Source organism: Tauraco erythrolophus, chromosome 4 (genome assembly GCF_009769465.1).
Source record: "Tauraco erythrolophus isolate bTauEry1 chromosome 4, bTauEry1.pri, whole genome shotgun sequence".
Taxonomy (NCBI): Eukaryota; Metazoa; Chordata; class Aves; order Musophagiformes; family Musophagidae; genus Tauraco; species Tauraco erythrolophus.
Window position 1 is genome coordinate 70404212 of NC_141468.1, and position 16499 is coordinate 70420710.

A 16499-nucleotide genomic window follows, 5' to 3' on the forward strand; every position below is an offset into this window, starting at 1 on the left:
ACTTGTACCACTTGCCATGCTTTCTCCTCATCGTTCTTCAAGTATTATCTCCTTGCAGCAGCCAGTTCCAAGCGAGGGAGTCCACGAGTGAAAGAGAGCTTGAGAGGAGGAGAGACTGTCCTGAGCTGCAGTACAATGCAAAGATGGCCTCACTCTGAACACCAAAACTCTTTCTGTTGTTATATTGGAGCATTGTACCAGAGACCTCTGCTGAGACCTAGCAGACCTCGTCACATGTAAATACACCTGTATGGTAGCGTATGTATGGTGCATGCTTACTAAAGGAAACACCTAGCAGTTCTGAGGGAGCAGAAGGGAGGGATTAAGCCCAAGGATCTTCCTGGAACGGATGAGTACTTTTCCAAAGAGATGGCACCAAGAGGTGCCCTCCCACCTCAATACATACATGCACACACACACACATGAAGATCGTCTTCTCTAGCATAAAACAGACCCACTTCTACTGTCTTTCTAGCTGGTTTTGTGTTTTCTGCCCACCTGCTTTTTTACATTCTGAAAGCAAAGCCAAGTGTTACATTCACCTTCTAGGGTGGATGATCCCTTCACTAGGCTCTTCCTCCTGTGTTAGAGGGATGGGGCTTTTTGGAGACCACCCATGTGAGGTGCCATCTGTATCTCTTGCCTGGCTATACTCTTGCCTCCATCAGCCCTTCCTATAGGACAGCTGCCCAGATACCAGTCGACTCCAAGGCCTCTTTTCCTCTCTCCCTCCCTATCCCAGCTTCAAAGTGAGAGGAGGGGAAGATCCTGAGATAGAGATGACAGCTCGGCTCCTCTGCTTTACTGGGGACATTGTTGTGAAGGAAGACAGAATTAAAAAATGGGCTATGGATGTATTTTTAGAAAAAAAAAAAATCTCTTTGAGTAGAAGGGAGGGGAAGGTATTAATTAGCTTAAAGGCTTTGGTCTCGCTCACTCTATCTCCCTTCGAGGCTTAAGAAGATCAACTTTAGGATTTTAAAATAGGACAGGATGCCTTTTAGGGCCTTTTTTAAAATTTTTATTTTAAGAAGGAAAGAAAGAAATGCTCTTCCTTCCCATGTGAGGCTGAGACATGAGCTCTGGGTGCTGATGACACAGCCATTGGGTGAGGAGTGACAAGAGTGGTTGGCAGTGGTGAGGATGTGCAAAATGTCAGGGAAAGAGAGGCAGTGGAGACAGATGCAGGAAACTTTTTTACCTTGTGGGGTAAAAGCCACACAGCTTAATTTCTTTAGGGATTATGCCAGTATGCTCATCTCTGGGGCTATTGCCAATGACAAAACCCACAGTGCATCAGGGACTGGCTCCCCTCAGTGCCCTTTGGATGTCTGCTGGCTCTGCTGACATGTTCAGATGAAAGAGTTCACATATGTGACCTGGACGTAAGCCCAGCTGGGGTTAGGGAAGCAGACAGGGGCTGGGGTGAAGCCCTCCAAGGCAGGAGCCTGCTTACTTCCAGGTCTCCTAATTTCTGAGTCTGACCCATGTACTCAGGTGTGCCAGCAGGTCTATCTGAGTTGTTTACTTAGCTGTCTGGGGCAGGGCACGAGGCTGCCGCTTTTATACGCAATAGCAGATGTACTGACCAGAAGCCAACGGGCACAGCCTCAGGGAGCACTGTGGAAGCAGAAGACAGAAAAGATGGTAAGAAAAACGTGATTAGAAGCCCAGCCTCCCTTCAGACCCGAGAAGCTTTCTTTTAGCCAGCCCTCCAGAGCAGTGAGGATGCTCCACTTCTCAAAGCTAGGCCCAGGGAGAGGTCCTCACCCCTCAGCCCCGCACCCTCCAGCCAGCTGTGAGGCGCAGCTGGCCTGATCTGCTGCTGGCTCCCTCCAGGGTGACACTCCACTGCCTGCTGGCAGCCGAGATCTCATCCGACCTACCTGTGGCTTCCTGGGAAAGCGTATGGGTGGCATCTGCCATTGTCCAGTCAATGTAGCGTGTGGCTGCCATTTTAGTTTTACTCCCTGCTGCGGTGAAAGGGGTGGGTGGTATCCAGGGAGCACTGGCGCTGCCCTCCCTTCTCAGCAGTTACTTCACTGTCTGAGAGGAATGGCAGTACTCGTTTGTTTTTCTCCCAGAGTGCAGTGAGCCACTGAAGGTCTCTGTGTGTGTTAAAATAAATAAGTTAGATTTTACTTGACGTTTAACACAAAGTGACAACAACGAAAACCTTAAGGTACTCGATGAAATAATTTTTTGAGATAAAATATTTATAAAAATGCCTATGAAGTTCCTACAAGAGAGGTTTGCTTCTTTAATAATTGATTGGGAGAGCTACAAGAATGTTAAGAAGAAATAAGGAAGCTTCCATAAGATTCCCTTCTTCGTGCTGGATGAAGGATGGAAGCGAGTTAAGTGAAGTGCCGAGGTACCTGAGACACAGCAGTCTCTCAGGGCTAGTTGGCTTCCTTTCCTTGACCTTGCAAAGCCTACTGCTGGCCTTGAGCTTTGGGCAGAGAAGCAAACATAGGTAACCGTTGCTGTCTTCTAGCCTGCTGGCTACAACATCTTCCATCACGTTTAGCTGGAGAGACACCAAACCACTCTATTCCAGGTTGTCATGGAACAGGTTGCTCTTAATTCTACTGTGTAGCTGAGCCCTTCGGACTTCACTTCAAAATATGGAATTTTTTTTCCTTTGAAGATTGGTCTCGAAGTATGACAAGCACTTTAAAGCATGTCTACACCTCATCTGATCTATCGTATTGTCTGCTCCCACAGCCCTCCCACACGCAAGCAAGACACACAGACTCGGTGTAGCTGTAGTACTGTGAATAGACACCCTTGCACACAGACGGGTGGTTGACAGGGTGCAGGCTAGAAGGAGCATGTCAGTGACAACCTAATGAAGGACAAAGTGTGTACCACAGCTCATCCAGAGGGACCAGCCCAAAGAAAAATCACCAGCTCTTGACAGCAGTGATTCTGATCATGAACCTAGCACAATCTTTCAGGTGGTGGGATCAGACAGGAAGCTGCTACAGAAATTAGACTGACCCAAACGAACCAGTGGCTTTTCGCTGCCAAATTCATATCCTTCTATATTAAAAAAGGAGGGGTGAGAGAGAAAAGAGAACCCCAGTAAAGAACACGCTGCAGTGAGTGTCGTGTACTCAGTGACCAAAGAAGAAGGTGGCTCTGCTGGAAGGTGGAAGAGAGCAAGGTGTTACTGAGGTCTACAGAGCTGCATTGTCCTGACTCTCTCTTGCTCATGCTGGTGCAGGTTCAGTGAAATTGGTTTGTTTACACCAGTAGCAAAGGGATGGAAAAATGTGACAGCAGAATCAAGCTTAGCGCAAACAATTTGGGTTTAATGCAGTGTTTGTCCACTGCTGCAGTACTTTTAATGCCATAATCTGGGCCACTGTGGTAGCAACACTTAGTGATTTCTGCAAGACCTTCAAAGCATCCTACTGTTTTATCAGCTCCCTGTAGACGAAAGGTGTGGATATGGTCCACACAGAATCAATACTCAGACTTCTTCACAAAAAGCTACCACCAGATTTGGAAATATTTGAGGGCCTCTGAGCTGTGAGAGTTTGAGTTTTGTTACATGTTTTCCAGAAGGCTCAACCTGCAACTATCTGCAAGTGTTTGTGAGGTTTCCAAAACAAATCCGAGCTGTAATATCAAGGAAGCTGCTGCTTGGCAGAGTCTCTGCTTTGAAATGCGAGTTGCTGAGCAAGATCCCCCATCTCCTGCTCCACCGGCCGCCTCACTGTGCTAGTGTAGGCTCCGGGGACTGCCAGCCGTGTTTCGTGAGCTAGAGCTGTCCTTGTCCTGCCCGCTCTTTCACAGCCATGCCTGGGACAGCAGCTTTGAAGTCACCCAGCTCTTCAACACTAGTCACAACCCTATCTGAATGTGTCTTTTTAAACTAACAACAGAAGTGTTACCTGTGTGTAGGTTTTTGAAAGCACCTGTCTGTCTGTACCTGTTTCCTGCTGTAAATATCACCAAGAAAAGCTTCCTTTGGGAAAAGTGGTGTGGTCACACCTAGCAAAGAGTCCAAACGGCTAATATTTTGTAACAAAATAACAAAAATAGATCAGAGGTATTTTATCTGTTCAATTAATAGAGTTTTAGAAATTATATTGAGATATGTCACTTGTGCGCTAATGTCTTCTTTGCCTCAGCACCCCGTCCTGTGTCCCTGGGCTCCATCGGTGTGCGCAGGCGCACGGCCGACCCACCAAAGGTGTGCTCCCAAGGAGTGCTGAGCATCATGGCTTCTCTCTGTCCTCGGGAGCAGCCCACTGCGGTTGCTGCTGATTTTTTGTCGAATGCAGCAGCAGCTAGCTCAATGCTCAGGCTCTGTGAGGATCAGATCCAGAGGAAACCAGGAAGAAATAATCTTGTCCAAGAGACGGCAACTCAATGTGAAATTCACCCCTGCAGTGAGGCAGAGAGGAAAACAGGGCAGGGGGAAGGCAAAGCCCTTCCGTGCTGCCGCTCATTTCTTTCCATCTTGCTGGCACACAGCAGAGCCAGCCCCAAGCCCTCTGCACACCTCTGTGCAGCTCTGCACCTCTGGGGAAGGAGGCCCGCGCATCCGTGCAAAGCGCACGCTGCGGTGTGTGCGCGCCGCCGCAAGGAGAGCACCTTCGGAAGCCGCGTGTGCCAATGCATGTGTTGGATGCCAGCTGGCCACGGAGAAACTCATGCACCCAGAAACGTCAGCACATACTGTGTGTTAATGCACACACCATCTGCCAACTTGTAGGACTGTATGGCTCATAACACGTAGGTACCTCTGCTGTCTACGCAGCTGAACACGCTGTGCAAAAATATCAGGCGCGTGCTGCTATGCACTGCTTGAGCAGGACAGCTGTGCTGGCTGCACTCACCAGTGCAGCACATCTCACAAGCAATGTAGGCTCAGGCTTAGTTAACATTTGGATGGGAAGCACGTAAGGAAAACGACATTTCCCATGCAAATCAGATATACATGTATATTTACACAAAGCATAACCCCAAGGTTAATGAAACTGACCTTTGTGAAGTTCTGCACAGCAATGAGAGTGATGATCAGAGATGCACACGTGCACACAAAGCAAGCTCTCCTCTGCAATGGGTGGGGGAAGGCAACCTACATCTTTGCAGCTGAGTCAAATAGTTGCTGGGTTCAGACTGCACCTGCTCCCCCCCCCCCTTCTATAGGTTGCAAATTCTTTGCTGGCTTCAAAGAATCCCTTAGGTCCCCAGGACCACGATGAAACACTTGGGAGGACAGAAATCCCTCCAAGATACAGACAAGAAATTTCCCAGGGATTCAGAGGCTTACGTTTATGTTTTTGTGTGCCACGGATATATTATAAATCAGCCCATCCCAAACAGTCATTTTCTAAGATGTTTTGAAACAGGAGATTATTGGAGAAGTTTCTGCCTGATGTTTAGATCACACACCTGGCTGTAAAGATGAAAGCAATAAAAACAGATTGTCTATATGTGAAATACTCCTAACTTGCTCCGATGTGCAGATACTATTATTAATGAGAAGATGGCAGGTCCTTTTGGGATGAATAGATGTGTAGACACGTATAGGTAGTGCGGGTGCAAAGAGATGATAATCCAAAAAGCATATACCATGACTGTCATATTGCATCTGTACACTGTTACATCTCTACAGTACACATAATGTGCAATAACATATATACAGTACGTTCAGAGTTAATCAAAATATGCCACTCTTCCACAGAGAGTTTTGAGATGTGATTTTTCTCGGAAACTTTGAAGATGGACTTTAAATTAAGCACATCCCTCAAGTGCTTTGCTGTAACTGGGTTCCACCTACCCCTTGTCAAGCAAGACACAGGAGACTTGCTGCTGAACTCAGCGCTGCACAGCCTTCTGTCTCCGTCTTCACTGGCATTGTCCCTGGGGTCAGATACCCATCCCGAGGCCAAGGCAAAGAGTGGAGCCCTCGGGAAGCAGTGTGGTGGTACGAAGGTTACCACAAACCCAAAGCTGCCACGTTACAGTCCGTCATGGGGGACAGCGAGGAGATAGTACCTGCAATGTCACTGCTGTGCGCAGGGCGCGATGGGCCCCGTTCCACCTCAGCTGGGGGACTCTGGAATTGTGCTAGTGCCTCGGGGATGCCTGGGGCGCAGCTGATCACAGAGTCGGGCTCCACTGTTCCCCACAGATCAGGCTTTCTGTCATTGCCAGCTGCAGGGGAAGAGGTGCCCTCTGAAAGTCACCGCCCAGATCCTGAGTCCAGCAGCCCGGAGTCATGCACCTACTCCTGCCTTACTTAAGAAAGGTGGCTGGCAATAAGCAGGTCTCTCAAAGACGAGGAGGATTGGTGAGCAGAGCTGCGGGATTTAGCCAGTTTAGGAGTTCTGTCACACTTGACCGGTCTTGGAGCATCTTTCCTGCATCTAATGAGTTCAACTGAGGTTAAAAACTTGCTGAGGAGCTGTGTTTTCTGCCTTAATCCATACAATCCATGAGCTGGGATTGTTCTCAAGCATGTAGGTAGGATCTTATTTTATGCAACACCCATGCTCCAGCCCTGGGGTCTGACAGGGTGGCACAGTAATCAGCGACTTCTTGAAAACAAGAGTCTTTTCTTCCTAAGCCTTCCTCCTCATGAAGGGTAGGGTGTCCCAAACAATATCAAGGTAATTAAAAAAAAAAACAAAACAAAAACACAAAAAGGGAGTGGAGAGGGAGAGGGAAGGATCTTCCTCTACAGGACTGTAGGGCCAAGGCTGTAGCAGCAAAAACGCTTCAAGTGAAGTGTGTCCATCCTCATATTCCATGTACACCTTCCTGTTCCCTCCCATTATGGAAGGCTTGACTTTTCAGTGCATTTCAGCTCTTCATCTCGAATGTGCAGAAGCCTCATGCTGACTACTAGTAGGCTTGCTGATCAAACAGGACTCACACAGTGCCAGCAGCAGGAGAAATTGCCCCTCTCCTCCACTTGCCCAGCCGCATGCTCAGGATTTCTCTGAGCCAGTGGCCCCTCTTCACTGCTCTCATGAATTCCCCATCGCTAAATCAGAGGGAACAGGCCATCCTTCTGCAAACTGGTGTCCACCCACGGGGCACTAAAGTCATCCGTGCCCTTCCATTGACACCCCGTGCTGTTTGCACAGCCGGCTGGCAAACAGCTGGGTCAGTCCAGGGCGACATGGGCTGAAAGGCAATGGCTTCGCAGGGCTCTGCTCTGGCAGCAGCCACGGGTGCCCTGGTGCTCCTCTGCACCATGTGCAGCCCAGCAACTGGGGATGCTCACTCCTCCCACAGCCACCATCTCGCTGCTGGATACACCCCTGCCACAGCTGCCTCCGCACCCTCCTGCCTCCCACTGCTGTCTGCAACAGGAGAAGCACTTCCTTCTTCCTCCCCTCGCTGCCTTTTTGAAATAAGCTATTCGTTACATTTCATAAAAAACTTGGAGGAAAGTATTTGGGCAGCACAGGAGAAGAAAGACAACACAAACCCATATATTCTGAGTAGACATCTCTGTGCTGGCTCTGGCTGAGCCCGAAACAGCTAAGCCCGGTGCAGGCAGGCCATGCCAACACGAAGGCATAGTGCGGGGGGGCTGCCAGCCAGGCTCTGACTGCAGCGAGCTGGACGCCAGCCCTGCTGGGATGCTATGGGCAGGGCTTTTTCCCCACCAGGACAAGCAGCTCTGGCAGGAATAGGAGTGACCTGGAACAGTTGACGTTACAACTGTTGTAACTATCCAAGCAAAAGGCAAGAAAAGCCACCAAAACCCTCTTCAGCTTCCTAAGCAGGGGGAATAAAGGTGGGGGAAAGCAAAACAGCGAGCGGTGCTGCAGCCCTGCCGTGCAGGGAGCCCACACCCATGGTAACCCTCTCACTGGGGCAGGCATCGCCAAACAGCTCGGTGCTAATGGTACCAAGTCCCCAGGACACTTGGCTTTGAAAAGTCTTTAGGAAAACCCAGTACAGATAAAGTTTGCTAAAACCAGGGAAAATAGTCTACTAAAGTGAGGCTGGCCATACCAGGGCCTGGTGCCTGGTGCGGGTATCTCCACTGAGGCATTGCCACAAAGCGGCTGGTGCCCAAAGCCTCCTCCTGTTTCCCTGGTCTTCCCTCTCATGCAAAGGGAAGCTTTCCTCTTGCTCCTGGAGCAGGTCCAGAAGGGTTTTGGTCCTTGTACGTCCCCTTCAGAGCCCAGGAGTCAGCAACGATGGGAAGAAATCCCAGTTTGAGCTTCCTGAAGCTGAGCTTTCTGTCCCCCTTACTGGCTGGCCGATCCCTGCCACCTTAGTTCTCCTTTATCTTCCCAGTCACAGCCTCTGACCCTCCGCCCACAGAAGGAATTACCTCCTTTGCACCCAGTGGGCCACAGCAAAGCCACACAGCTGATGGGACCATGAGCCAAAGCACAAGGCAGACCCTGTGAGACAGATTTCAGCTGGTGTGAGCGGGCAACGTGCTGGTTTGAGCACTTACATCAGCTTTCTGCACACTTAGGATCTGCCTCGTAGGACCCACCGTTTGACACAGCCCTTCTCACCTTCCAGTGGGGGCCACTTCTCCATCACATCTTTTTGTAGGTAGGGAGAATGTTGCTCAGTAAGGGCCACATGAACCCAGGCAGAATTATTTACTTTTTCTGAAGGGAAAGAAAAAAATCCATCCCTTGGGATGTGGCCTCAGTCTTCAGCCTCAGCTCACATCTTCTGGCATCCCGAGTGAAAAGGACAGCACATCCAGCAGCTCAGGACAAGCGGCCAGGAAACAAATGGGCAAGGGAAAAGCAGGAGCCCTTATTAAATAGCTTGTTCAAAGATAAAACCCTGGCCATCTGTCGACTTGACCTAGCAGACACACTGCTATAACAATTAGCAAAGGGAAAGGTGGCAGAGATGCCAGAGAAAAAAAAAACAGCAGGTTGATAACATTTTGCACAGGTCTGCTGTGAATGCAGTGGGAGGAAGGAGCAGGGGGAAAAGGTGCAAAGGAAGAAAGATCACGTTGCCTCGCTGGGGCAGAAACTTCCCAGGGGCCACAGGACACTTTGGGCTGGTACAGTTTGGTACTTGGCATCCCAGAGCAGATGCTGCCATGGGGGACCAGCAGCAGCTTCTCTGTCTCGGATCCCAGGGCTCTGCCCTGTGGAGGAGTCCCCACAGCCGGGGAGGCATCCTGGGGGCTGTGGTGCCACCAGGGATGGGGGCAGGCCCGGTGGGGCTGGGTGCACGTGACATCTCACTGGGCAGTGGCTGGGATGCTGCCATGGTCGCTGTGCTGCCACACACCTCCCACCGTGGCTGTGCCACTCACCCGGCTCGCTCCCGTTTAAACGGTAATGACTAACAGACACCCTCCACCCCCAAAGAAAGAGACCCTTCTTTCCTTTCAAAGCTCAAAGCATCCAGGAACCCCTGAAAATCCATTGGTGCAGCCCAAGTGCAGCACCTGCCCAGCGCACAGACACCCTTCATGGTGCCAAGGCAGGTGCCCAGCCATGGGACACCCCCTGTTCCCTGGGGCTGCAGAGCACCCCGCCACCTCCCATCCTGCTCCCTTCCCAAGTGTCACCCCTCACAGCTGCTGCCGGAGCCCCGAGGGCACTGCCGAGCCTCGACTGCCGCTGCCCAAGCTCCTGCGGTGGCTGGAGCCGTGACAGCTGCTCTGTCACCCTGCTTGCCTAGGAGCATCACTCTGAAGTTCCCCTCACAGAGCTGAAAAGCCGCGCTAAAATAAGAATCTCGGATTATAATTCCTAATCCCTTCATCTGCAGTAGACGCAGAGAGGGGACAGAGATGCCAGCTCTCTTCCTCTCCTTCCTGCAGAACCAAACACATTTCAAAAACACGTTGTAGCATTTGTGCCATGGCCTGGGCAGGCGGTGACCCAGAGCCCCTGCTCGGCCAGGATGTTGTGGCACCATCAGGAGGGCAGGAAGAGGCAGAGGAGGGTGTTGTCCCCCTTCCATCAAGAGCACTTGTCCCTCTATGTCTCTTGTTCTCGTCCCCACTGAGGAGTTATTTTTAAAGGCATGTCAGTCGGCTCTGGCGCGTGCCGGTGGGAGATATGAAGACAAGGATGTGGTGCCCCCCAGGCACATTACCTGCCCCACACTGTGGCTGTGGGGCCCTCTGAGGCCAGTTCCCCTCTGCTGTCATTGCAGCAGTGACTTGGGCAAGTTCCTTCTGCTGGGCTGAGTTTCCTTGTCTGGAAGCAGAAACACCCAGACCTATGCCCTGGGGTCCCCTGGAGAAAGCTCCTGTGGTGCATGAATACGGCCAAGATGAACCCCTGGACATCTGCTCCACGCAGGGCCGCAGCCATGGGGTGAGGGCTGCTGGTCCGCAGGGGCCGCAGAGGGGACGCGTGCCACCCTGCGAGGGGCCATGGCTTTTCCCCACGGCTGCAGCGAGCCAAGGAGCCAGGGCTGGTCCCTGGGGCCTCAGCAAAGGCTGGTGCCCTTTTCTTGGCAGCGCAACAGCATCATGCCGGGCTGTCGGGAGGCATCTCCATCAGCGTCATGGCTGTCAGGTATCGGCGCGGGGAGCACTAACCTCTCCTGAGCGTCTCCAGACACGGACACTTCCTGGCTGACAGCATCGTGGGGATGATGGACGCGTGCTTGGCAGGAGCCCTGCGCTGCCCTGGGCGGTGCTGCCTCAGCCAGCGCTGTGGTGGGAACCCCAGGATGCCAACTCTGTGCCCTCTGCTCTGGGGCCACCACCTGGGCTCCCCAATCAATTGGCACAGCCCTGGGGCTCAAAACCCTTTATCCAGTAGTTAACAGCTGCACGTGGGTCCCATCCCCTCAGGATGTGCCAGGGTAAGTGATATAGCTGAGAGAAACTGCACTGCCCACAGGCAGCCCTCCAAACACTCACTGCCGGGGCACAGGAGGGGACACATAGAGACCTTTGCTGGAGAGAGCACTCGACATGCTGGGGGAAGGGACGCCAGCCCAGGAGGTTGCTCTTCATGGGGTGAACAAACCTGGAGGGCCAGGGTGGTAATGCCACTGCTGCCACGCAGCTCTGAGCAGGTCCGACACCTGCCTGGACCTCTGACCACAAGCACCACTTGAACATACTATTAAAGATGCAGAAAGCAGAGGACAGCTGTTAAAATGCATGGGGTGTACAGCACTGTGGATTTTGCTTTCACAGTGCTCTTGTTCCCCTCCAAGGGAGGCTATGGAGGGCTGTCAGTAGGGGAGAGGAAAACATCTGACACCTCTGTTAGATGTTGATGAAACAGCACTGGCTTCCTGCACCAGGCAGAAGCACTGCTAGCAGGGGTGGTGGGAAGCTCCAGGGAAGGAAGGAGGAAACAGGCACACCTGTGTGGTGATTTGGGGCTCGTGGGTCACTGGCACCAAGCAGGGCTGAGGAGGGGAGAAAAGCTGGCAAAGAGGGAAGAGGTGAGACAGGCGAGCAAGAGGATGCAAAGCAGAGAAGGGAGCAAGAAGTGACAGGTACCTGAGCCAAGGGCTGCTGCAGTGGCCAAGATGGTGGAGGAGGAGATGATAGCCAGCCTCCACAGGAGACCTCATCTTTCAACCCTCCCTTGACATCCCTTCTCTCCCCTTTCCAAAGGGCTTTGAAATGATCAGAATAGTCTTTGCACTCATTTTTAAGAGCTAGCTCCCAGATGTCATCAGTAGGTTTCAGAATTTCCAGGCTGCTTCTTCCTGCCCTTGAGCTGCTCAGGCAGACTCTGACCAATAGCTGGAGCTGTACAGAGACAGGATCAGACATCAGGAGAGGAAAACCTTGCTGTATGGGCTCACTGAGTGGCCTCCAGTGCCAGCATCGGCATCCAATGCCCAGCACCGTGTTTCAGGAGCTCAGCTCCTGAGGAAAGGCAGCGTGCTTGGTGCAAGCTCCATCACTGTGGGTGGGCTGGCAGCCGTCCAGAGAAGCAAAACCACAGCAGATGTGCCCCTTAGCAGCGCAGACCCTCTCCCCATTTGGCCATCACCACCAAACACAATCAGAGACCCCCAATGCAGAGAGAATCCCCCTGGGACAGGAGAGGGATAAGGACAAGTTGCTCATCCAGAATGATGCTGGCTTTAAGCACATGTCCCGACGCACAGCACACCTGCACCCAACACATCATTTAATAGAGTTGTGGAGATACTACAAGCTACGCGGCAGCCGGCTGGCCGAAGCCTTACAGCGCCTCACGGCATCGGTATCCTGTTGTGGACATTGCACACGTGTTTGTACAATCAGCTGCCAGCTGTTGGAGCACATCTGGGAGAATGGCAGCAGGAGGAGCTCCCCTCTCCCACGGGAGAGGATCGCACCCCATCTCCGGGGGAAGCAGCACTTGAGCAGCAACGAAGCAATCCTGCCTTTGGCATCAGCCCCCTCAGCCCCCACTGCTGCAGCAGGGGCCGGGGGGGGGGGGGGGGGGGGCGGGGCAGGGCAGTGGCATTTATTTTCTTTTTCGCAGCCCTCAGGAAAAAAGAGGATTTCAGAGAGATTTGAGCACAGCTCCCTAAATAGCTCCTTAGAATTAAGAGGTTTCATAGGGGATTATTTCAAGCGGCTGCCCGTGGCAGGAGGGAGAGGCCAGGAGGTGCTGAGGAGACAAGGGGGCAGAGGAAAGGCAGGAACAGGACAGGGGAGCCCAGGGGTGCTGGGGGAGAGGGATCTGCTTCTGAATGGCAGTGTGGGGGAGAGGGGAGCATCCCAGCCCCTGGCTGTACACATATCCTCTCCGCTGGGTGAGCCAAAAGGAACGGGGAGGGGACAGGTGATCACCAAAAGTGACACCCCATGGGAACAGCACAAAAGCAGCTCTTACAAAGGAGTCCCTGGCACCGAGCATGGCACATGCCTTTCAGCTGATATCCAAAGCATGAAGTCACGAAGTCAACACGCAGATATGGCTGCTTAGCTGGCCCTGTCCAGAGTGGCATTTCTGAGGCGTGGGGTGAGCTCAAGGGGCCGTTCCCACCCTTGCCTTCTCAGTAGATGGGAAACCTGCCTGTGATGGAGGTGGGAAGGGCCTTCTAGCACTAAGGATGGGATGAGTTTGAAATGCTGGAGAAGGGGATCAGTCAATCAGACAGAGCTTGACTAAGGGCAAATTCCTCCCTGCAAGGCTACAAATGCCAGACTTTGCAGATGCAAACATTCACGGTGGAAATAAAACAGTGCAAAATCAGGAAAGGCCACAAAAATATTTTGGAACAGGCACAGCTATGCAAAGACTGGTGGAATATGGGTTGAAGTGCCTCTTTGAGTAATACCAAGAGATAGCACTGCTTGGCACAATGCATTCTGGTGCAAAGAGGAAGAGAAGATAGCTGGAACTTCATTATAATTTTGATATTGGGATGGAAATTGCTTGTTAGGGACTGGATCCTGCAAAAAGCTGAGCTCCTCCGTGGAGTGCTAAGCTCCAGCTTTCAGTAGGCAGAAGGGTTGAGAGTGCACAGAGTGAGCGGCTGAGCCACAGGCACGCAGGAATAAGTAATAGTGCTGGAAGGAGAGTGCATGAGAGAAGCAGGCAAGTGAAGCTGGTAATAATATATACATAGAGAGAGAAATGAGGAAAGAATAGAAAGGAGAAGGGAAGGGAGGTAAAGCTGTAATTTGGCAGTACCGGAAGCAAAATAGCAGGAAGAAGTAAGATGAGGTAGATAATTTCCACTGGATGTATGATAGTGGGGAAGCAGTGAGGTAAGTGAATTAAAAGAAGCAGGGCAGGAGTGAAAGCAAAGGAGAAGGTCACAGGCAGAAAGTTGAGCAAAAGGTTAAATCTCATCAAATATTGTTATGATGAGCAGCCCATGTGCCATGCTCCCGGTGCTACACCTGGAGTGACGTTCTGCACCTGCCACACTCAAAGCCACAAGTCAGAGAGATGTTGGGACTAAAATCCCAGCAAAAGAGAACTGGAGATTTAGGGATTTCCTCAGCCACCAGTGAAGGGACTTTGTGTTCTGAACCCTTCCTTCACTGCCCTGGAGGAACACCTGGATGGATGGTACAACCCTTTGAACAGCTCTCCTAGAGACCAAGCTCTTTGGCTAAGAGTCTGCTTTGCCCGTCACCCACCTGCACAACTCTCAGTCTGCATTTAAGGGGAAGGAGGTTACGTGACCTGGATGCACAGGCAAAAGCAGGGCTCTAGTAAAGGTCATTACTGCAAAGATCAGAGGTTAACATCTGATTTCAACGCAGATGTCCCTTTCAAAGGACGTACATGTATATGAGGATTGGTTTCCCTTATCCTCCAGTTTATAAAAATAGGTGAAAGTGGAATAGAAAATTTCAGCTATGCTAGCGCTTGCAGTTATGGGACAAGGAAAGATGACACGTCTGTGACTGGCTGAGGTTAATTGTGATGAACTATGATTGCAGCTTTCAGTGTTTGGCTTTCAGCTTTACAAGATCAAGCCTGTGAATTCAGCGTTTCCTCATGTCTGTTTAACAGCTGTGATTTTTTTGACATAAACACCCTAACGATCAGATGCGGGACAGGGCGTGGTTTGGCTCATGGTGTTGGAGACTCCAAAACGTGCACTCAAGGCCTGGCAGCTGCAACCACTAAGAGCCAGGACACGGCACGTGCCACGGGTACAAACACAAATTGGTTACACATCTAAAGCAACGTTAATCGAGATGCATTGGTAAGCTGGCAGGGGACCCAACCCCAAAGGTGACCGACTTCAGCTTTAACCACTAGATGACTTCTTCACCAGCAGAAGAGCAGGTTGGCCCCGTGCACCAGCTGGTCCCAGGGATGGGCAGTGTAGGGCCAACCTGCACCTTGTCACAGCTCCACAGTGTGAGCGGGATGTACTTTTCCTCGGACACTCATTTATGAATTCATTAACTCTGAGCTGAGCCTGGGAGTGCAAGCCGGCGGGAAGGCAGGCCAGCAGACCTGGTGATGCTGTCAGGGTGCCAAGGGACGGGCCAGACTAATCTGCACTGACACACACAGTGTGTGCACATGTACGATGAGTGCTCATCAAATGCTCTGAGTATATGGGCTTCTCCGCATGGGGTCATTGGGAGACTGTCACAAACGGGAGCATCACTGTCACACCTTCTCATGATGCTATCATGAGCCACCTCCTTTCTCAAGGCATAATAAACCAGAAACATGCTGTGGCTTTAGGAGTGCTCTGAAACACTTCCCAGCCTTCTCCAAGGTGTTATACGCTCCTCCAGAATCGTCTACAAGATCTCACAGCCCCCCATGCTGTGTGTGCTGGAACTTGGGATGTCCCAGCACCAGAGGCTGGCTGTACAGACACTTCCCAAGGGAAGTCAGCACTGGCTCGTGAAGCTGAGTTTAAGCACGGTGGCTATGTCCTACCAGCTCCTGCCTTCCACTGGTCGGGATTTGCCTGTTGGCACTTCACAAAAAAGGTATAAGCTAAACCACCCATGGGCACTATGCTGCATCTTACTGCTTCCCACCCAGGGACTCAGCCAGGGAGGGTATTTGGCAGGAACTGCCCTCTTCCAGCTGATGGGGAGATTTGCACCATGATGAAAAGTCTTCCCATCACACAGCAGACCTTTTGCCTCCACACAAAGATGATTGCAGCAGAGCACGGCTGGTGTAAGAGACTGGGACAGCCTCTAGCAAAGAGCCCTCCACTTACTCTCTTAACTGCATTTTAGGGTCAGGAAGCGGCTACTGCACACAGCTGCAGAGGGCAGGACGCTCCAGAATAAAAGGCTGCCTATTCTGCCAGGCTCTGGCTCACAGTGCCAATCCTAGTGGATGCAGTCAAAATGGCTGGAGACTGCGTAGGTCTGAAACACGGCACCTGTGAGCAGTGCACAGTGTCCTGATGCCCTTCTCCAGTTTCGGGGTGGTGTTCTACAGCTACCAGTATGCTGGACTCCTCACTGGAATCCTATCTTCTGCCACATCCCCTCCTGTTATGCATTTGCTAGTGTTGGTTTATGCTAGATCAATTCACAACCATCTGGGATTCGAACCTGGTGGCAGCTGGCTCTCTGGGGTGACAGCACAGCTGTGTGCTACAGGATGCTCTGCAGAGGTTCATGTGAAAAGGCAAGAAGAAGAACAGAGAAGTGGTCATCAATCAGCCTAAGCTCTCTAGAAACATCACCTCTCGTCAGCAGGAGGAAGACCTGGGCACCGGCCACTCCTCTCTGAGAGCCTGGACCAGGATGTTGCATGATGAAGACGGTCACCGCACAATGCCCTGGTGGCAGCTCAGGCAGAGCCTTGGCAAGCCGGTGAGAGAGGGTTCCTCCACCAGGTCCTCTCTTTGAGAAGTGAAAGCCACTGTGGAGCTGGGGACAGCGAGCTGTGCTGGAAGAGCTTGAGGGATAACGTGATGCGAGCAGCTACAGGACAGGGCAAGGAGGTCCAGGCTCTCCTTCTAGACGGCGGCATCCGAGACCCTCCCATTCAAGGACGTCTTCGGCTGGAGACCATTGTTCTGAGCATGCACCTCTGGCCTGGGCTGTGTCATCTGCTGCAAACGCTGCCAAGGAATGAAGGGAGAGAGCATGTCAGCTGGGGCAC

The 16499-nt window shown here is 51.8% G+C and overlaps 1 protein-coding gene across 1 annotated transcript in view; it reads right to left on the reverse strand.

The window, feature by feature from the left end:
• Positions 1-16353: 16353 nt before the first annotated feature.
• LOC104377488 (sodium- and chloride-dependent GABA transporter 1) overlaps positions 16354-16499 on the reverse strand; it is a 37616-nt gene continuing 37470 nt past the window's right edge. The window contains 1 exon segment of the mRNA XM_086610752.1: positions 16354-16458. Within this exon segment, the coding sequence (XP_086466878.1) occupies positions 16354-16458 (105 nt within the window).